The sequence below is a fragment of the Dipodomys merriami genome, unplaced genomic scaffold (genome assembly GCF_024711535.1).
Source record: "Dipodomys merriami isolate MVZ:Mamm:240054 unplaced genomic scaffold, mDipMer1.0.p SCAF_10, whole genome shotgun sequence".
Classification (NCBI taxonomy): domain Eukaryota; kingdom Metazoa; phylum Chordata; class Mammalia; order Rodentia; family Heteromyidae; genus Dipodomys; species Dipodomys merriami.
The window spans coordinates 34400032-34422079 of record NW_027202271.1 but is presented as its reverse complement, the minus strand read 5'-3'; the positions used below and the strand labels follow the sequence as shown (position 1 = coordinate 34422079).

The 22048-nt window shown below is 35.7% G+C and overlaps 2 protein-coding genes across 8 annotated transcripts in view; both read left to right on the top strand.

Annotated features, from left to right (window-relative positions):
- Nucleotides 1–17390, top strand: part of Osbpl8 (oxysterol binding protein like 8) — a 135400-nt gene extending 118010 nt beyond the window's left edge. For all 7 annotated transcript variants that reach the window (XM_069988960.1, XM_069988969.1, XM_069988950.1 and 4 more), the window contains 7 exons: nucleotides 1469–1558; nucleotides 2980–3116; nucleotides 4690–4875; nucleotides 5154–5241; nucleotides 8547–8652; nucleotides 11822–11924; nucleotides 13208–17390. In XM_069988960.1, the coding sequence (XP_069845061.1) occupies nucleotides 1469–1558; nucleotides 2980–3116; nucleotides 4690–4875; nucleotides 5154–5241; nucleotides 8547–8652; nucleotides 11822–11924; nucleotides 13208–13340 (843 nt within the window). In that variant the 3' untranslated portion in view covers nucleotides 13341–17390. The remainder of the gene's footprint in view (nucleotides 1–1468; nucleotides 1559–2979; nucleotides 3117–4689; nucleotides 4876–5153; nucleotides 5242–8546; nucleotides 8653–11821; nucleotides 11925–13207) is intronic.
- A 1128-nt stretch (nucleotides 17391–18518) lies between these two features.
- On the top strand, nucleotides 18519–22004 carry Bbs10 (Bardet-Biedl syndrome 10). The gene is made up of 2 exons (XM_069988915.1): nucleotides 18519–18731; nucleotides 19064–22004. Exons 1-2 carry the CDS (start codon nucleotides 18547–18549, stop codon nucleotides 20991–20993), a joined length of 2115 nt encoding a protein of 704 aa, XP_069845016.1. The 5' UTR covers nucleotides 18519–18546; the 3' UTR covers nucleotides 20994–22004.
- The last annotated feature ends 44 nt before the right edge of the window (nucleotides 22005–22048 follow it).

Sequence of the window (22048 nt, the reverse complement as noted above, 5' to 3'; positions counted from 1 at the left end):
TTAGACAAGTCATATTAGAAATGGCTTCTCTCCATTACATAATGTTTGCACTTCAGGAAAGCTTGTTAGGGCATGGGTGATTTAACGGTTGAAGACTAGAATCATCTGAAGACATCACTTAGGTATCTGATGTCTGAGGGACAAAATTGCAGTGTTCCAGCTTAATGTTTTTAGAACGTTTTTATAAATTGTTTGAAGACCACCTTCATTATGATTTTCTTTTTTTTTTTTTTTTTTTTTTTTGGTCCGGTCGTGGGGCCTGAACTCTGGGCCTGGGCGCTGTCCCTCAGCTCTTCAGCTCTAGGCTAGTGCTCTACCACTTGAGCCACAGCGCCACTTCCTGCTTTTTTTTTTCTTTCTGCTTATGTGGTGCTGAGGAATCGAACCCAGGGCCTTGAGCATGCAAGGCAAGCGCTCTACCACTGAGCCACCTTCCCAGCCCTTCATTATGATTTTCAAACATCACTATCATCATTCAAGAAAAAACAACTGCTACAGTGGGAAAAAGTCAAAAAAAAGACACTGCATGAAATAGTATCAAAGAGTATCTTTGTGTGTGTGCGCACACGTGTGCGCACGTGTGCATGCAGATCCTGGGGCTTGAATAAAGGGCTGTGCACTGTCCCTGAGCTTTTTTGCACAAGGCTAGCACTCTTGAGTGCTTAAGCCATAGCACCACCCCAATTGTTTTTGTTGTTGGGGCGGGGGTGGTTGTTAACTGGAGAGATAAGAGCCTCATGGACTTTCCAGCTGGGCAGGCTTTGAACTGCAATCCTCATATCTCATCACCAAGGAAGGGATAAGTGAGGCAACCTAAAGTGTAATCCTTCTAGATTTATATTTTAGAGAGTTTTTTTGGTTATATATTTTACTTGGTTTTGTTGTGAAGGAAAATGTACTATTTCTTTTAATAGATTTAAAAAAATTTCTGCAGTTTCCTGAGTTATTGTTTAATGTATTGTCACATTGATAGGGCACAGTCTTGAGTGTTAGGAGAAAGTACAGGGCATGTGTCATTTATGTCAATGTAATCATCCTAGATGGATTTAGAGTACCATAGATAGTCTTCCATAACCTCAGATCAAGTTCACTTAAAATTTCTTTTTTTCTTTTTTTCTTTTTTTTTTTTGAGTCCGGTCGTGGGGCCTGAACACTGGGCCTGGGCGCTGTCCCTCAGCTCTTCAGCTCAAGGCTAGCACTCTACCACTTGAGCTACAGCGCCACTTCCGGCTTTTTTCTTTTTGCTTATGTGGTGCTGAGGAATCAAACCCAGGGCCTTATGCATGCAAGGCAAGTGCTCTACCACTGATCCACCTTCCCAGCCCTCACTTAAAATTTCTAGTTGAACTTTGGACCAGGATTTCAGAATTTGTGCCTTCAATAATACCATAAATGTATAATTATTCCTTGCTGACTTATATTGCATACAAGTTAAAAGTAAAATGTTCAATATTTTCTCTTTTAAAAGCCATTTCTAGGGAGTAGTGATTGTGTTAATCAAATATCAGGAAAACTTAAATTGGGAAAAGAAGTCCTAGCTACTTTGGAAGGTCACTGGGTAAGTATTTTAATCTATTATCTTTACAAAAAGAATTTTATCTCATGGAAATGATTACCAATTAAGTGCTATAAAAGCATCACTATTTAACTTAAGCAGCATAGATAATTTGATACTTCTCCAATATCAATGATATTTAACTTTAATATTTTCTTAAATCAGTAGAAATAGATAAAATTTATGTCACCTACTATATGTGGTATTAAGAATGTAACTCATATTGACCTATTTAATATTTAATATTTAATATAGCCTTGTATAGTGGGTTACATACTACTATTTATTATTGTTCCCCATTTTACGCAGATGTAAACAAAGCCAAAGCATTTGAATACTTTGCTTAAAGTAGGTGGTGGACCACTAATTGTAGCTCTGCAGTTTGGCTGCAGGGCTGTGCTTTTCTACACAGCACTTTACTACCTTTCACTTGAAAGAAAGAAGCATAGTTTCATTTGGAGAAGCTATCATATAAGAGCAATGGCTTTAATTTACTTTGATGTACTTTTCTGTTGTTCTAGATTCTATATGTGCAGTTTTTAAAGAGGAGCTTAGATGAATAAAATTGTCATACTAATTAGATACTCTTTGAAAACTGAGTATAAATGTTTTCTGCTTTATAGTAAGCAAAAGTAACCAATGAAACATGATTTAGGGACTTGGGCACGTAGCCAAATATGGAGTTTTAAAAATAAAATTGGCTCTACCTGAGTGTCACTTAGAAAACAGACAAAGCAATCTTTTTAAAAAATACGATTTCTGCCGGGCGCTGGTGGCTCACGCCTGTAATCCTAGCTACTCAGGAGGCTGAGATCTGAGGATCGCGGTTCAAAGCCAGCCCGGGCAGGAGAGACCATGAGACTCCTATCTCCAATAAACCACTAGAAAACCGGAAGTGGCGCTATAGCTCAAGTGGTAGAGCGCTCGCCTTGAGCTGAAGAGCTGAGGGACAGCGCCCAAGCCGAGAGTTCAAGCCCCACGACCGACCAAAAAAAAAAAAAAAAAAAAAAATACGATTTCTGAGATTATACTGAAATCCTTAATGCTAACAAAAACTCTTTAAGGTTTTTCCATACCTAGATATTGAGTCCATGGATAGTAACTATAACAAATATGATGTTTTTCTTGGAGAGTTTGAGGTGGTAGCTAAGGCTTTGTATGTAATGACTAAAGTTTGTTTACTAAAATCTCATGAACTTTATTTCTTTAAGCAAAGATTTTAAATGGATGTTATATATTTAATCTTAATGGTTTTTGTAAAAACATGGAAAAGAATTCGAGACAAATACTAATTTTGTTTTAAAATATATTCATTCAATAGGATTCAGTAACAGGAAGAACATATTATTTTTATATCAATATGCATTTAATTTCATTATAAATACAATAAGTCTCCACAATAATGCTTGATTTCTTAAATATAGGATAGTGAAGTTTTCATTAATGATAAAAAGACTGATAATTCAGAGGTTTTCTGGAATCCAACCCCTGACATTAGGCAATGGAGATTAATAAGGCATACTGTAAAATTTGAAGAGCAAGAAGATTTTGAATCAGAAAAGTAAGTATACTATTTGTCAGCTCACTTCATGGAAGTCAAAAGAGTGTTTTGTGTGTGTATGCGCATGCATGCTGGCTTGAACTGAAAACCTTGTTTTGTTTCTTCTTGGCTCTTGTGCACATGGCTGGCACTCTACCACTTGAACCACACCTTTGAAAGGATTGCATCCTTAGTCCTTTTATAGAGTAGTCACTATTCTCTATATGCTGTCAGAATTTAATTCAGCAGAAGTTTATCATTTATGCGTTATGACAAATCATACTGTTTTTCTGTAGCTCACAACTAAAACTGCCTATATTTTTCCTTTCTCTTCTCATGTGCTCCAGTGCCTTATTTTGTTTGCATAAAATTACAGAATAAATTAGTAGTTCTTGGTTTTATCCTAACAGCTGTTACCTAATTTAGGTTAGATATATAGTACTCTTGGCAAAGGGAATATAACTGAATCTACTTTTGTTCCATTCTCTGAAATACAAGAATACAGACACGGGTATGCTGGACTTACTTATTTGGCCTGTAATTAATGCCATAGTTTCTATTGCTAAATAATAACATTTTTGCTTGGATTACTTACACCTTTGAGTAAAAATTATGGTATACAGTGTATCTATGTTAGGCAAAGAATGCTTCTATGTGAAAGATACTTTTGCTATGCAGTTATATATATTAATTGTTCCTACATGCCCTTATTCAAGTCTACATGAGCTTTCCCTTCTATACTAAAATTTAGTTTGTCAGAGATAGAAAATACCTATGCATCAGTTCTAAAATATCCATTCAGACACAACCACATGATATTCTCCATGCAAAACTTTTTAAAAATATATGTTTTGAGATATTAGTATAATTAGTCATATTTTAAAGATGAAGAAATAAGACAGAATGGAAAACTAAGAAGTGACAGCCCTAGGACTCAGCCCAAATCTGCCTAAACTTCTATTCTCTTTTTTGCGACATACTATCTTCTCAGATGGTTGATCCATAAATTTTGTATGTATTTTCATTGGATTGATGAAAAAAACAAATTTTAATGGGAAAATTATTTTTCTAAATTATCTTTCTGAAAGTCTTTTTTGTTAAATTACTGTTAAATTTTGTTAAATTACATAGAATATTCTTGACAGCATTAAAAAATATTGACACTTGATCCCTCTCCTTTGGAAACTTCTCTGATAATTTGCAAGCATCCAAGGTTGAGAAGCACTACTAGATTTTCCTGAAGCCAGTGGATTTTAAACAGTATATATAAGAATTATCTGGAGAGCTTGTTAAAATGTAGATTCTCTTGAGCCCTAACTTTAGTACATTTCCATTATCTTTATTTTGCAACATTCACTACCATATGTTTGAGAATTCATGTAATAAATTTCTCTTGCCAAGAACAAATTATTATTCACTTACAAGCAGGTGTCTCTCTACTCAAGATACTGGGTTTTTATGTTGACTAATTTCTCAGCATATGACTGTAAGCTCTGTTAAAGCCAGAAATCCACATGAACATCATTTTCTCTCAATAGATTCTTATAGAGATTTGGTTTTCTGTTGTTTAATACTATTTTTGCACATGTATTAGACTCTGGCAACGAGTAACACGAGCCATAAATGCCAAAGATCAAACAGAAGCTACTCAAGAGAAGTGTGTTTTGGAAGAAGCTCAAAGGCAAGCTGCCAGAGATAGGAAAACAAAAAATGAAGAATGGACTTGCAAGTTATTTGAACTTGATGCACTCACAGGAGAATGGCATTACAGGTTTGCAGAGTAAGTAAAATGAATTTATTTCAAATAATATGCTTACCTGCATTCTTACAATGGTTTTATTACTTGCTATATAGATTAATGTGAAATTCTGAACTTGCAATTCCAGTCATTATAAATTCAATTCCGTGAGAGTAGAACTAATGATCAGAAGATTAGATATGGGCCAATCTTGATATTAGAACTATGTTTATAATTATTAATAAAAATCTAATCACAGAATACAAGTTTTTTAAGTTCTTTGCTTGGCCATTAAACAATTTTTTTTTCTATTTATTTAGTACTCGACCATGGGACCCACTTAATGATATGATACAGTTTGAAAAAGATGGTGTTATCCAGACTAAAGTTAAACATCGCACTCCAATGGTATGTAATTAAAAAGAAGACAAAACAAAAATTACATCTGCTAGGCATATAAATTTGTTGTCTATGGCTGTCTACAATTAAAATTTGGTTTTCAAATTTAAATATTTTAGTTAAGCAGAGTTAGTGCAGCTTTAAGCTCTATGTCCCCAAAGAACATCAAAAGGGCAAATGCTATCAGATTAAAAGTTGCCAGAATTCTGGAAAATAGACATTTGCATCAACCAAGGGAATGCTGAATCAAAAAAAAAAAAAAAAAAAACTAGTAGGAAAGCTCTGTAGCATTTTACTTAACCTTGCCAGACCCTCTTCCCATAAGTCTTACAGACTTATTCATTCCAGTGGAATTCTTGGTGCCCAAAGGATCAAACCAGACCATATGCAGGAATTTATGTGTGTATTCTAACCTGGTAGGCTTCTTACTACCTAAAAGACTACGTGAGGCACTTGTTTCTGAGAATATTAATGAGAGACTACAAAAGAACCAAACAAATTGTATAGCTGAAAAGTATGGTAGCAGATGAAAAATTCCTCTAGAAATTCAATGAAAAAACAAGAGAAAAGGAAAGATAACAAAAACAGCAACAAAGAAAAAGCCTCTTGTCTCCAGAATGGATCCATTCTTAAAATGAGAACTAAGACCATAAAACTCTTAGAAGAAAATGGACAAATCTTCATACCTTGTACTTGGCAATAGATGCTTAGCTATAACACTATAAACATAAATATAACAATAACACCAACAGCAAATTATAATTCAATCTTTAGAATGACAAAGTATTTGCTACCCATTTATTTAATAAAGCTCTGCTATCCCAAAAATGTAAAGAGTCCAAACTTAACAAAACTGACAGCTCAATGTGAAAATGGTTAAAGGACTTTGATCAGACTTTTATCCAAAATAAATACACAGTTGTTGTAAAAAATACATGGTAAGATGTTTAACATTATTAATTATGAGGAAAATATAAACCAAAACCACACTTAGGTTATTACCTTACTATTAGTATGAAGATTATAATTTAAAATTAATGGAAAAGGAAAATTAATAATTCTTCAATGTTTATAAATGTAAAATTACCACATGAACCAGCGATTCTAATCCAGAAAAACTGAAAACAGTTCTTGGAAATACTACTTCAGCAATGGTCATTGCATGATTATCCACAATTTTCCAAAAGGTAGAAACAATTCATTAACTGATGAATGGATATATAAGATGTGATATGTCCATACAGTTCTATATTATTCAAGATAAAAGGTAATGAAGCCAGGTGCCAGTGGCTCACGCCTGTAATCCTAGCTACTCAGGAGGCTAGATCTGAGGATTGAAGTTCAAAGCCAGCCCTGGCAGGAAAGTCCGTGAAACTCTTATCTCCAATAAACCACCAGAAAACTGGAAATTGCACTATAGCTCAAGTGGTAGAGCGTTAGCCTTTAGCTGAAGAGCTGAGGGACAGTGCTCAGGCCCAGAGTTCAAGGCCCACAAGCGACCAAAAAAAAAAAAAAAGTTAATGAAGTTCTGTTGTATTCCACAACATGGATGAAACTTGAAAATCTTGCACTAAACAAGGTAGGACCAAATAAAAATGGCAAATATTGCCGGGCGCCAGTGGCTCACACCTGTAAGCCTAGCTACTGAGGAGGCTGAGGATCACAGTTCAAAACCCGGGCAGGAAAGTCTGTGAGACTCTTGTCTCCAATTAACCACTAGAAAACCGGAAGTGGTGGTGTGGCTCAAGCGGTAGAATGCTTGCCTTGAGCTGAAGAGTACAGGGATAGTGCCCAAGCCCAGAGTTCAAGACCCATGACCGACCAAAAAAAAAAAAAAAAAGGCAAATATTATATGATTTTTCAAATGAATGAATGAATAGAGACTAAAAATAGATTAGAGGCTACAGAAATTCAGAAAAAGGAAAAAATGGGGAGTTACTGATGTTTTGGAAATAGTGATTGTTATATAAAAATACTGCTAATTAATGGTGCTACATTGTAGATAGTTGCTAAAAATAAAAAAAGTATATATGCAAAGATTTACACTCTCAGTTGTATTGCTGACACCTTTGTCATTTTAATGCTCCAGGATTTGAAGTAGAAATATAGGGTGAATACAGAATCCTCTTGCTCACTATGAATTAGAAATTTTTGTAAGTTTAAGCTCTGCAAAATTTTAGTTTCATTTCTGTTTACACTAAGTTGCTTCCTCTATTATCCATATATTATTAAACTATCAATCATCTAAGTTCTACTAGAAACTCAACATAATGCAGTATTTCCTTCCATCCAGTATTTCTAATATTGGTAACAAAATAAGTATGAATTTTTTGTGTGCCTGTGTGTGTGCTTGCCTACACTGGTACCAGGCTTGAACTCAGTGCCTCATGCTCTCTTTGCTTTCTTGCTCAAGCCTCTACTAATTGGGATATGCCTAAAGTGCCTACATTTTCCTTGTTAACTGTAAATAGTCTCGTGATTTTTCTGTCTGGGCTGCTTTCAAACTGACAGCTTCCAGGACTCCTGAGTAGCTAGAATTACAGATGTAAGCTATTATTACCTAGCTGATAAGTATGATATTCAAACATTATTATTTAATATCATTGAGCCAGGAACTGTTGGCTCACACTTGTAATCCTAGTTGCTCAGGAAGCTGAGATCCAGAGCATCAGGGTGATTCTAAGCCAGCTCAGGCAGAAAACTTGGGAGACAAGCCGGGCACCAGTGACTCATGCCCGTAATTCTAGCTACCTAGGAGGCTGAGATCTGAGGATGTAGGTTCAAAGCCAGCCGTGCAGGAAAGTCCCTGAAACTCTTATCTCCAGTTAACCATGAGAACACCAGAAATGGCTTGAAGTAAGTGGTAGAGCACTAGCTTTGAGCTAAAAATTTCAGGCCCCTGAATTCAAGCCATACAACTGAAAAGACAAGCAACAAAAAAAGGAAAAGTTGTGAGACTCCATCTCCAAAATAGGAAAACAAGAAAAAGAAAAATTGTGAGACTCTAGCTCCAAAAGACAAAGATAACACACTTTCGGAAGAAAATTCAAACTAACAACAGTTGCTGTCTATTTGATGAATAAAACATTGGGTTGCTACAAGTAAAAAAGGAGTTACTTCGGTATTTTACTTTTGGTGCCAAATTTTTTCCTATGACAAATAAGATAATTTGTAATGCATTATTGGTTCAGTTTCATTAGATTTTTTTTCTTTGCCCTGTTTCTGATCCCCATGAATGGTTTTGAAAATTGTATGACAGTGGTCTTTTAATATAAATTACCATGCCAACTCAAGAGCATGATTTTTTTTTTCAGGTCAATGTCCCCAAAATGAAACATAAGCCAACCAGGCAACAGAAGAAAGTGGCAAAAGGATACTCCTCCCCAGAACCTGATATCCAGGACTCATCTGGAAGTGAAAGTAAAAATATATATTGTAAACTATTCACCATAAACATCTACTTTGATGTATGTAAATGATTTTTCAAATTAACCAGGGAGAGCTGGGCACCGGTGGCTTATGCCTGTAATCCTAACTACTCAGGAGGCTGAGATCTGAGGATCATAGTTCAGAGTCAGCCCAGGCAGGAAAATCCATGATACTCTTGTGTCCAATTAACCACCAGAAAATTGGAAGTAGCTCTGTGGCTCAGGTGGTAGAGCACTCACCTTGAGCTGAAGAGCTCAGAGGTAGTTCCCAGGCCCAGAGTTCAAGCCCCATGACTGACTAAAAACAAAATTAATCAAGGAGATAATGTAAGAATTTAGGGGGATGTAGGGAGAGGGTATAGAAGCTATATTAGATTATACATAAATTGCAAGAGCAGACTATAAGGAAAAGGCATGAAGATACAAAAGAGAGATGGACAAATAAGAATAATAGTAATTCTTATGCCTTAAAACATGGTTGAAATTCAGAAAGCATTTTTCAAGCTGTGAGCTCAGTTCCATGCTTCAAGAAATCTCTCATTTTAAAATAAATTGGTGTTTAAAGTCGCAGACAAAAACAATATAGCTAATATAAAATTATAGCTAATATATAATTTATGGGCTACTAGATTAAATAATGGCACATTCTTGTTTGAGCCACATAATATATGAGCGGTTTTAAACCACACTGAAATACAATTAAGAAAGGATCAAATTAATATCTTAGACATTATGGGAAAATAAACTTTAAGCCATAGCATCTAATGAGTTTGCACTCTGCTAGGGAGCTAATTTCACTTAAACAGTGAGTATAAGAAAATTAGATGAAGATGCTGGAGGGGATGTGGACAGAAAGGAACCTTACTTCATTGTTGGTGGGAATGTAAACTTGTTCAACCACTTTGGAAAGCAGTATGGAGGTTCCTCAGAAGACTTCACATAGATCTCCCCTATGATCCAGCAATCCCACTTTTGGGTATTTACCCAAATGTTTACAAACAAGACCACACTAAAGCTACCAGCACAACTATGTTTATTGCAGCATTATTTACCATAGCTAAGATATGGAACCAACCCAGATGCCCCTCAGTAGATGAATGGATCAAGAAAATGTGGTATATATACACAATGGAATTCTATGCCTCCATCAGAAAGAATGACATTTCCCCATTTGTTAGGAAATGGAAAGGTTTGGAAAAAATTATATTAAGTGAAGTAAGCCAGGCCCAAAGAAGCATAGGTCCCATGGTTTCCCTTATTTGCAATATCTAGTATAGGTATGAGTCAAGCGGAAAAGGTCAGATAATGTGATGTTAGGAAAATGAACCCTTAAATAATGTATTTTAATGTTTTCGTTTCTTTCATGCATGTGTTTCTAACGCATTTATAAGATTATTTCTTTGTTGCTTTGTATGTCCCTCCCCCACAGTGTAACCCCCGCTTTCACTATATTTGATGTCAGTATAACATGTGGAGGAGATGGGGACAAAAAGTCGTTTAAGGTTTCAGGTGGACCTGTTGCAACAATGAGAAGTACAAAATGTCATGTCAAAACCAGCTTTACAATGTCGGTGTGGGGGGGGGGGAGGGGGGTATAATTGGGTGGGGGGAGGGGGGAGGCGGGGAAGGGAAGTGAAGGGTAAACAAAGGAGGAGGCTGCAATGCTTGGTAAGAAATGTATGCATTATCCTGCCCATGTAATTGTAGCCCCCCTGTACAGTATGTTCTCAAATAAAATAAAATACAATTAAAAAAAAAAAATCAAAAAAAAAAAAAAAAAAGAAAATTAGATGAGAAAGAGTTTGAAGGAGAAGAATCTCAATTCAGTTTGAAAGATGGTTTTTAGAAGAGCCCTGATGAATTCTTAGGATTTCTAGTGGATTATAGCAATCTAGTCTAGGGATGTGGTAAGGAGGTGCAACACACTAGAGAAATTAAGGTTCAATGAATGAAGGTGTATCAGCAAGTCATATGATTCCAATGTACTAAAAGGTAATATTATGTACAGTTTTATTATTTATTGACTAACATGTCAAAACTAAGTTAACTATACCTTAACACAACCATGTCAATAATAATAATAGTATTATTATTATTAAAATGAGACAGGCTTACACCTATAATCCTAGGTACTCAGGAGGCTGAAAATGGAAAGACTATGGTTTAAGGCCCTGTGTTCAAACCCCAGTTTAACAACAAGAGGGGTGGGAGGGAGGGAAAGAGGAAGCTGAGACCTAGAGGTTTAATAACATCTGAATAAAAAGGAATGAGGGAATGAATATGATGAGGGATTTGGGAGTGGGAGGAAAGTCTATACAGCTTGCTGCTTGGCAATAAAAATGTGTAGACAAAGAACCAAAGTGACTACAGAGATTTAAAGTTTGGGTAACTGAAAGAATATTACAACTAATAAGAAATTTAAGTGATATAGAAAATTAATACCTTCCCACAATTAATACATATTTTAAGTGAATTATTTTTGCCCATTTTAATGAGCTATAAAATAAAAAATTATGCCATCCAAAAATAATTTATGACTATGTTATATCTATGGTATTTTGTTGTTATCTTATTGTGCCAGTCCTAGGGCTTGAATTCAGAACCTAGGTGCTATCCATGAACATTTTTGCTCCAAACTAACATTCTATTGCTTGAGCCACAGCTCCACTTCTGGCTTTTTAGTGAATCTCATGGACTTTCCTGCCCAGGCTGGCTTCAAACATAAATCTTCACATCCTTAGCCTCCTGACTAGGAAGGATTATAGGCATTAGCCACTGGTACCTGGCATCCATAAAGGTTTTTTGTTTTTTGTTTTTGTTTTGTTCTGTCAGTCGTGGGCCTGAACTCTGGGCCTGGGCACTGTCCCTCAGCTCTTTAGCTCAAGGTTAGCGCTCTACCACTTGAGCCACCGAGCCACTTCCAGCTTTTTCTGCTTATGTGGTGCTGAGGAATTGAATCCAGCCTCATGCATGCAAGACAAGCATTCTAATACTGAGCCACCTTCCCAGCCCCATCCATAGTGTTTTGAAATGATATGGTTGAGACTCAAAACTGAGTATTAGTTTTATGCTAATATCTAGCCATAAGACTAATGCTTAGGGAAAATTTTGTTATACAAGAATTAAATTTAATTTTAGATTTAATTCTAAATGTCTTTTAGCTCAATCTGTAAAACCAAGTACACGAAGAAAGAAAGGGATTGAACTGGGAGACATTCAAAATTCCATCGAATCTATAAAACAAACACAGGAAGATATCAAAAGGTAATATCTACTGACTGAGTGAATAGTTAAGAAATTGGTTATATGGAAAATCTTACGTATAGTTACATTATTGCTAAGTTAAACTAGAATTCTGGCTTCTATCATCTGATGTATGTAATCTTATGACATTCCTCTAGTACTAATACTGGGTAAAACGGTGGATTTTTTTTTCTCTTCTGAAGTAGAATTGGAACCACTGTATTTTACTGCTAGGATTACATGCTCTAATTGAGTGTGGAGATGGGATTGTTTCTGAGAAAGGTAACAAGGCTTGGTTTGACAACCCCATTGTATATGGTTAATATTTAATTTACTCATTGTTGATATATTGAAATACTACAAAAACAATGGGTAAATAGTCATGCCCAATGATTTTTGAGTGTTCTTCTTACTATCCCAGTATCCTCTGCAGCAAGTACACCAAAATCCAGCAACTAAAGATTATTAACACTTAAGAGTTTTCTTGGAGGAGAAGGAATCCTGATCCTATTCCATTGCTAAAGTTAGTCTGAGTTCAGATTCATTTCCTCTCATGTTTATATTCCTTCCATGCTTAGTTTTTAAATGTTGAAAATATTGGCCCACCTGTTTTTATGTATTCAGCACTCAATACTAGATACATTTTGGACAATTAAATAGTGGCTTACATCTACAGTGTTGGTTTGTTTTTTCTTTTTGTTTTGGTTGTTGGTCATGGGGCTTGAACTCTGGGTCTGGGCACTGTCCCTGAGCTCTTCAGCTCAAGGTGAGCACTCTACCATGTGAGCCACAGCACCACTTTCAGTTTTCTGGTGGTTAATTGGAGATTAGTCTCATGGACTTTCCTGCCTGGGCTGGCTTTGAACCGTGATCCTCAGATCTCAGCCTCCTGAGTAACTAGGATTACAGGCATGAGCCATCAGGGCCCAGCTGGGTTTATTTTTGTTTGTTTGTTTGAATTTTACTGTTATTTTTTTTTCCTGGAGAATTTAGAATTTTCTTCTATTGCTACCCTTACAAAAAGAACCTTAATGAATCAATTAAAAAGCAAATGTTTGTTTTTAAAACAACTGCTGTAACAGAAGGTAGTATGTTTCTATGTCATCAAATTTTTACAAACATAATTGTGTTTGGTACATATAATTTGATGTGAAGTATGGCATCATCATATCCTTGTTTTGGTAGTAATTTAACAGATTATTTAGATAATGTATTAAGGTCTTTCTGACCATATGATATCAAATTGTGAATTTTGTGCTAATATCTCTGGAAAATTAATTTAATTATTGTTTATAATTTTGTAGAAACATTATGGCTCTTCGAAATCACTTAGTTCCAAGCACACCTGCCACGGATTATTTTCTGCAACAGAAAGACTACTTCATCATTTTCCTCCTGATTTTGCTTCAAGTCATAATAAACTTCATGTTTAAGTAGAAGTTCTTTACAGTTCAATCAGTGAACTAGAAAAATCAGCTTTGACCTGGGACCAGTGTTCAAGTTGGTTTGGTCTTTGTTAAAACATGAAATATTTCTAAAACAAAAATTACAGGAGATAAGTGTGTATGTGTCTACCTTTCATATCTTTTATCCTTAACTTAAAATGAGAGCTATCCCATTTGTCTAATAATGTGAGCTATGTGTTAAGAACCAGGATATTTCTAGCTTTTATGAGAATATGTCTTACATGTGATTACATGTACACATAGCTATCTCTTATGTATTCTTATTAGACATTAGTCTTGTGTTCTATAGAATGTTCTGAGATGTACTGCAAACATTGTTCATAATGAAAATGCTATTGATCTTATTAATGTATGTATGGTAGTCTATTGGATAGGCACAAAACTATTATCAAGGAATTTACAGACTTGGAAATGATGGGGTAATAGACCTATTGTAAATATTTCAATATATTATACTGTTAAAAATCATTTTCAAAGTACCCAGGTCAATTGTGTTCTTAGAAACACCAAGAAATAAAAATTACAAATGGTCAGAATTAGTATCTTGAAAAAGACGTGGCAAAGTTTTTAAAAGTTTACAAATGATTTTTAAACCTGTAGAATTTAATATTTCTAAGTATAAGTATATATGTACTTATGTGTATATCAATATAAAAAACCTGGTATGCAGCTACATGGATGTATTAATTGTAACACCACCATACACACTTGTTGAAAAGTGTGGTCAAAATTGATTGCTGTCCTTTTTTCTTTTTTTTTTTTTTAAGTTATCTGGTCCATGTTAATAGGCCAAATTCTAAAGATGTTTATAAAGCATATGAAATAGTGATAGTTCATGTTTTTTCTTTTGAAAAACATTTTAGTGTTCATTTGAACCCTAGTATGTTCAATGAATAAGTAGAATAGGAAAAAACTATAACAAATGTTTTACTTCAAAAACCAAAAAGAAAAAGGCAATAAGAAATGGCACTATTTAATAGCCTTTATATGTATGCATTAAAATTGGTTTCCTTAAAATGTGCAGTAGTTGAGCATTTAAAAGTATTGAGTTCTAAAGTTTAAGTCTTTATTATGCCCCTCTATTCTTAGTCATTTTCATCTTGTGGCAAAACCACAATTCTTTAAGATTCATTTTGTCAGGCATATTTTTCCTCTCTTTTTTTGCCTATATCTTCAACATACCCTTTTAACTTTCTGTTTTTACATATAGTCCTTAACTTTTTTTTTTTTCGCAAAAGTAGTTAAGTTTAGGAAGATGATGTCCTAAAATATACTTTAGAAAATATAGATTTTTGGAGTGCTTTTTTAAATGAAAATGTAGATCAGAGAGAATAATTGCTCTGACTATATCTGCCTTTGACTAAGAAGAGACTGTGAGACACATGTAAAATTACAATCAACTCTGTGCTGTGACAAATGTAATGTTATATCAAGGGAGAATTGCTAATTTATGAAAACTGATAACCTGGTTTTTTTTCTAACAAATAGAACTAAGTATCCTTAGGTATCTATGAAGAGCCATGTCCCATGCAGTATTGTCAAAACAGTACTGCATTCCATATGTACACATAAGAACTTTTTAAATGTACCAGCATAAATAAGGTGTATGTGTATCCAGTATTTTCATTAGTCTTAGAACAGGTGGGTTTGGGATTATATTTCATATTTCTCAGTATATATTTTGTATTTGCATTCTGTTACCAATATTATATGCTCAACTGCCTATTCATTGACATGTGGTATTTTGTAAATATTGTACAATTTGATCTTTATATGATTTAAATTAGCATTAATTTATACTGTATGAAACTTGGTTGGCTAATCACAAAAGTTATTTCATCATTAAACCTTGGCAACTTAAAATTTTTTATTGATGACCTGTCTTAGGGTTTTGGTCTTACCCACTTGTATGTTACTTTTTCATTTGATCTAATATTGTTTTATTTGCATGGATGTCTTATAAGACTGGAAGAGTAATTATTATTTTGAATTTGTTTTTAAGGAAAAATGTTATAGATTCTTACCCAAGGAGTCAAAACCTAAGGAGCAGGGTTATTCATGACTGTTTCTTATATACACTAAAAGCATATTTCTAATTGAATAGTTTCCACATGCTTTTGTTGTATAGGTTCATTTCTGTGGGCAGAACACAAAACTCAGGAATTGGTGGCTTAATTGCAGATCAGTACTTATACTGGGGCTTAGTATGTGAATCCATTAAAACATTCAGTTATCTTTGTAGTTAGCCATAATATGTAATTGACTTTGAATGTTCTTTTTTCTGAGATTAATACTCCTCTATATATGGATTTTTAATGTCATTCACAGTTCCCAACTGTCTGAAAGCTTCATGGTGGTTTCTAAGATTTACAACCTTAAGACCAGTTTTCTTTTATGGAAAATGTTTTCTCACAGGAAAATTTATATGAGTAATAATTATTGACACATGCACTTTTGTTTTAGTTGTGAAATGTACTAGGTCTTCAGTCATTCTCTTTTAGTGAGACGTTGTTGGCTAGAAAAAAGATCATAAAAAGCATGTGGAATGTTATTACAGCAATATAGATATCTTATATCAGTACTTTATGTATCACTTATGAAGGTACAATATAATCTGTCACAGCTGTTGATAATTGCATTCCATTGAAAAGTTGGCCTTGTAAATTACAACTCTCACTTAATATTCATGCTTTTGTGCCTTTAAGAAAATATTTTTGTCATTTTTGTTACAGAACTGTAATATGTTCAAAGTATTTATAGGCTTATTTGTCATAAAAAGGTCATTTCTTTGTGTCACTTTATTTCCTTTTATATAGTGGAAGTATATTTAAATAGCAGTGCTGTACTTTTTTAAGGGTTTGTCTATTTACCTATTTCAAATATCTTCTTATTCTCAAACATCACTGAAGTAGACTTGTCAGAATATTCTGAGTATTGTAAACAGTGCCTTTTTGATGGAATTCACACAGTTTTGGATGTCATCTTGTGCCATATACACAGAATTCTGTGGAAGGCAGTTTTAACTTTTTGAAGAATATCTTCATCAAATTTAAGATAATAATGTGTAAAATTTTTTTTCATATGTTCAGCATTTCTAGTGAGTAATTAGTTTGGAGATTTTTGCTTGACCTACAGTAATAATGGTATTAATTGATGAGTCAATATGTAAGAATAGAAATTACGATAAATTATGTAAAATGTAAAGAAATAAAATATTAGTATTTATATAAAATTTTCCAATTTGACCCAATGAGGGGAACCCCGCATAAACCAGTAAGTTTACATTTCAATTTGTATGTTATTTGACTAAGTGTAAAAAGAGATTCTTTAAGATGTATAACCTGCCAATTTGATGTAATTTCATTTTCTTCTACATATCCTTGTTAGTGTACTTAATTTCCTTTTTGTTACTCTTAACATATAACTTTTGTTAGTTTTTAATTGAAAGTGGACTGTTAAAATTGTATAGGACCAGTGTCTTTTTAGTATGATTAACATATTTAGAAGAGCCACAAGAAACCCATGACAAAATGAATGTGAATATACTTTCTAAAATATTTAGAAAATTTTGTTTCTGCATTTATCATGTAAAATTATTTTGGTATTATAATACTGAAAATTGAAAGCAAATTGCCATGAAACAGTTGAATGATGAGCCACAGAACTTTGGTTGAATTTTTTTTTCATGTTTTAGCATGCTAAATATACACTTAAGTTTATAAATATCCTGTTTAATGGCCATTTATAAATTCAAGCACTACCACTGGTCAGTTTTGTATGATAAAATTAAAAGTATGTTATCTGCAGTGCAAGTATGGCACACTCATTCTTTTCCTTAAGGTGCATAGTAAATGTAGATAGTCACAGGCTACTGTTTTGTAATGTATTACATTTCTTATCTATTATTCCTAACCTGTTATAAATGTTTGCAGAAAGAAAAGAATTGAATTTTTCTAAAGATCTGTAAAAACCGTTAACTTCTACAAGTAGGCATTCTAAATAAAATTTTTAAAACAGCAAACTGATCCAACGACTCTTAATATAACATAGTATAACTAGTTCCCTCCCTCCCTTTTCTATGGGGGTAGATGCAAAGTATGGGGGAGGACTTGAGATTTAATAGTTTCTAATGTATGCTTAACCTGGGGTACTTTATATTCTTATCTCTTCCTAACAATAAATAAATGGGAATTACCTAGATTTTATGTATGAAGAATAGAGGTTCAGAGAATTTAAATGACTACCAAAACTACACAGGAAGAATGATAGCACAAGCCAGTGGCTCAGGCCTCAGGAGACAAACTGGAGATGCTTATCTTCGATTAAATAGCAGATAGCTAGGAGTGGTGTGGTTCAAATGGTGTAGGACCTTTGCTTTGAGTGGAAACAGTCACACAACTACAGAGAAAGGCCCAGAATGACAGCAAGATTTTACTGTTCTATCAATGCCTAAAAAGTATTTCACTTACTAAAGTCTCTGGGCTCGATCCAGTAAAGTAGACCAGTGTTAAAGCATACCACTGATCATCGATGTGACTAATGGGACGAAGTCCTCATCATCGAAACACTTCGGTTAGAGGGTTAAACTGCAGTTGGTGGGGCTGCCTTGTGCTCTGGAGTTCTAGAATGTGTGGAAACCCTTCCTAACCCTTGAGTCTCGGTGGCCGCGGCCGCCCCAGCGATCCGACAGCTCCCGGGGTTTGGTGCCGGGGAGGGGAGCGGAGGCGGCGCGCGACTCGGAGGCGGAGCCGAGGCTCCCGGAGGGCGCGGCCTGTCCCCCGGGCGCGGCCCCTCCACCTGCTTCCCCCCCTCCCCTCCCGCCCCGGCCCCGCTCTACCGCCCGCGGCGGCGGCATCCCGAAGGCGAGGGCGGGGGGCGGGAGCTGAGGCCACCAGAGGGTAAGGCATGCACCTAGGACTCCAGGGCAAATCCAGGCTTTCTCGCCCGATCTTAAGGGTGACGGCTCTTCCAGCCCAGCTTTCCAGCCAAGCGAGCGGATACGTTACCCGCCCTGGCAGGCCTTGCTTCCACGGCTTCCGGTTCTGATGGCTGGCTTCCGGGTCACGCCCCGCCCTCGCTTCCGGCTCCCGCTTTCCGGTCTCGCCCGCCCCCTTAGGGTCGCCCTGACGTCACATCTGTAGGCCGGCGGGAGGGAACGGTTTGGGCGCCCTGCTTCCATGGCTGTCCCGGCATCGGTGAAGACGGCCTTGCGAGTGGCCCAGGTGCTGGAGAGCATCGTGAGCCGCTGCCTGGGGCCAGATGGGCGGCAGGTTTTGTGTACGAAGCCCACCGGCGAGGTGCTGCTCAGCCGGGATGGAGGCCGCCTCTTGGCGGCGCTACACCTAGAGCATCCCATAGCCAGGTACCTGCGTGCCACCCTCGGGGCCAGGCCGAGCAGGTGGACCGGCGCCCGAGCCAAGTGACTCCTAGGCCGCGCGCTTGCAGGCGCGACCTCGCACGGGGCCTGCAAATACTCCGGGCCTGGTCCTCACAGCTTACCACCTCCCGAGACCCTCCCCTGCGCCCCATCCCAGAACCTTAAAAACAGAACCAAGGGACTTCGAGTAGGAAAAGTAAAGCTAAGGATGGGTGTCTGTGTCTATAGCTGTGATGAACATGGTGTTATCTTGATTCCAATGTATTAAGTCCACCTTCTGAAAATACAAGTTACTTTATTTTTTTTTTTTTGCACAGGATGATAGTGGCGTGTGTTTCCAGTCATCTCAAACAAACAGGAGATGGTGCTAAAACATTTATTATTTTTCTTTGCCATTTACTCAGAGGACTTCATGCAATCACAGGAAAAGAAAAGGATTCGTTGAGTATTGGAACTATGCAAACCCTGGAAAGGCACTGGAAAAATAGTTGTCAGTGGAAATTTATTTCCCAAGCTCTACTAACGTTTCAGACACAAATACTAGACTATACTATGGATCATTGTTTAAGTAAACACTTTCTGTCCATCTTTTCTTCATCTGCGAAAGACAAAACTTTGTGTGGGGGCTCTTTAGAGTTACTCTTAGGAGCTTATTTTTGTGGAAGGGTGGGAAGAAATAATCACAAATTTATTTCAAAATTGATGTGTGATTACTTTTTCAAATGTATGACTTACGAAAGTGGGGTTGAATTATTTGAACTAGTGGATGACTGTTTTGTAGAATTGAATGTTGGTGTAACTGGCCTTCCTGTTTCAGACTCTAGAATTGTCGATGGCCTCGTGCTTCACAGAGATTTTTCTGTTTACTGTCCAGCAGAGGGTGACATACGAATGGTGATAGTAAAGGAAATTATCCAGCCTCTTTTTTCAACCTCTAGATCAGAGTTTATGCTAAATTCAGAAGCACAATTTCAGACATCTCAGTTTTGGATTATAGAAAAAACAAAAGCAATAATGACACAGTTACATAGTCAGAATGTGAAATTGCTTCTCTCTAGTGTGAAACAACCAGATTTAGTTATTTATTATGCAAGAGTGAGTGGCATATCAGTAGTGGAGTGTTTATCATCAGAAGAAATATCTCTTATCTGGAGAATCATTGGTCTTACTCCCTGTGAACTACCACAAACCTCATCACAGTGTGAAATTTCTAACACTGCTCTGGTGAAATTTTGTAAACCTCTTATACTTAGATCCAAAAGGTATATTCATCTTGGCTTAATTAGCACATGTACATTTATACCACACAGTATAGTTCTTTGTGGACCAGTTCTGGGCCTTGTTGAACAACATGAGAGTGCTTTACATGGAGCACTTAAAATGCTTCGGCAGTTATATATTGATCTTGATCTAAATTATGTAATACAAGCCAGTGACCAAAATGGCAGATCAAATCCTCTTACTTATAAAAATAGCCAAAAAAGTAATCAGTTACCAGAAATTAGCAATGACTCAATATTTAGATCATATCAGGACGTAGTAAAGACCAAAGACGTATGTGAAAATTTGGTAGTTTCAGATGTAGAATTAGAAGCAAATATTCCATGTTCAATACCAGAAGTGGCACCAAGAGATACATTCCAAACAAATAAAGCACAGAGGTGTTTGTCTCCAGAAAAAAACAAAATAATGGATGACTCTGAGCTATTCGCTAATTCCACTGATAAATCTACAACAGAAAACACTAGAATAGAAATTTCTTATGAAAATTTACAGGTCACAGAAATTCCTAGAAAAGGGAACCTGTTACCATTGAGATCCAAGTCATTGGATATATGTTACCATTCCTCATCTGTGCCAGCAGGTTGTGTTTTGCCAGTAGGTGGCAGTTTTGAGATCTTGTTACATTATTACCTTCTCAACTATGCCAAAAAATGCCAGCAATCAGAAGAAACCATAGTTATTACATTAATAGCTAATGCACTTTTAAGCATTCCTCAAACCCTTTATAAGTCCAAGAAAGGAAATAACAGCTTTCCACAAATATATTTGAGTTCTATCCATGCACTACAAACTCATCAACCCATGGTAAGCAGTCAGGTAGGTTTGGAATCAGTAACTGGCAAGTACCAGTTACTAACTTCAGTTCTTCAGTGTTTGGCAAAAATATTAACCATTGATTTGATTATCAGTGTTAGGAGGCAACCTCAGAAAAATTGTGATCAAGATTCAGAAGATGAACTTTAACATCTGAAGTTTGTTTTGTTAGGTTTTATTTTTTTTATTCCTACTCAAGCCATAAAGTAATGCAGGCATATGACTCCTGGTTCTGAAGCAATTTAGTCTACTTAGGAAAATAATACAACTTAAATAGTAGATCTACTGTAAGGTTATCAGACCATTTAAAAATCTATGGTAGACTTATTTATGAAACAAATGGAGAAGCTAAATTTGGCTAAATTTGTGTCTTGCCCCTTTTTGTGTGTATCGAGCTCTGTTAATCTGTATAGAGAGATGGTACTTGCTTATAGCTCCTTTCTATCTTTTTTCTACTTTCTTCACTCTCAACTTCACTTTTATATGTAGTCCATGTAGTCATTAGATCTCAGATACAGATGGGAGTCCTCAAAGGCCATCTCATTTTAATTGTAAAGCAGATGTTATTTGCTTCATTTAAAATAATTTTCCAAGAAAAAAGTAATTTTCCCTGCTCATAATTTTTAACATAATTTTTTTCCTTTTAGAATTTTTTTTTATTTTTACAAGTTATGTGGGTTGTTTCTATCTCATTTGAAAAAAACTTGGGTAAATTTTTGCCATTTATGCACATATATTTAATATATGTTTCCAGAAACAGCACTGTGCTTTGTGAATGTATTTCTGTAATTAAAAGTTCATACCAGAAAAGACATTCATACTTTTCATTTTTCCTTGGCTCCTAAAGTCTTATAAAGCTAATCTGTGTACCTGATGTTTCATGTACTTACTTTTTCTTATATATGGGACATTGCCAACACTGGCAATGTTCAGTAGTAACCTGTTCAGTAGTAACCAAAAAATGGCATATTTCTAATGTGAATTTAGAAATGCATTTTGCTTTTCATTTTAAGAGCTTAAAATGCAAGTAATACTGTGCTTCTAGCCATAGATTAGAGCAGTGTCTTCTGCTTTTTGTAGTTCTTTGTAATACTCAAAAGAATTTTTTTGTTTATGCTAAATATTCAGACCTGCTTGTGAAATAAAAGTGTTATCTTCAATCTATTCCCCTACGTCTGTGTTTCTGATTTATTCAACAGATTTTT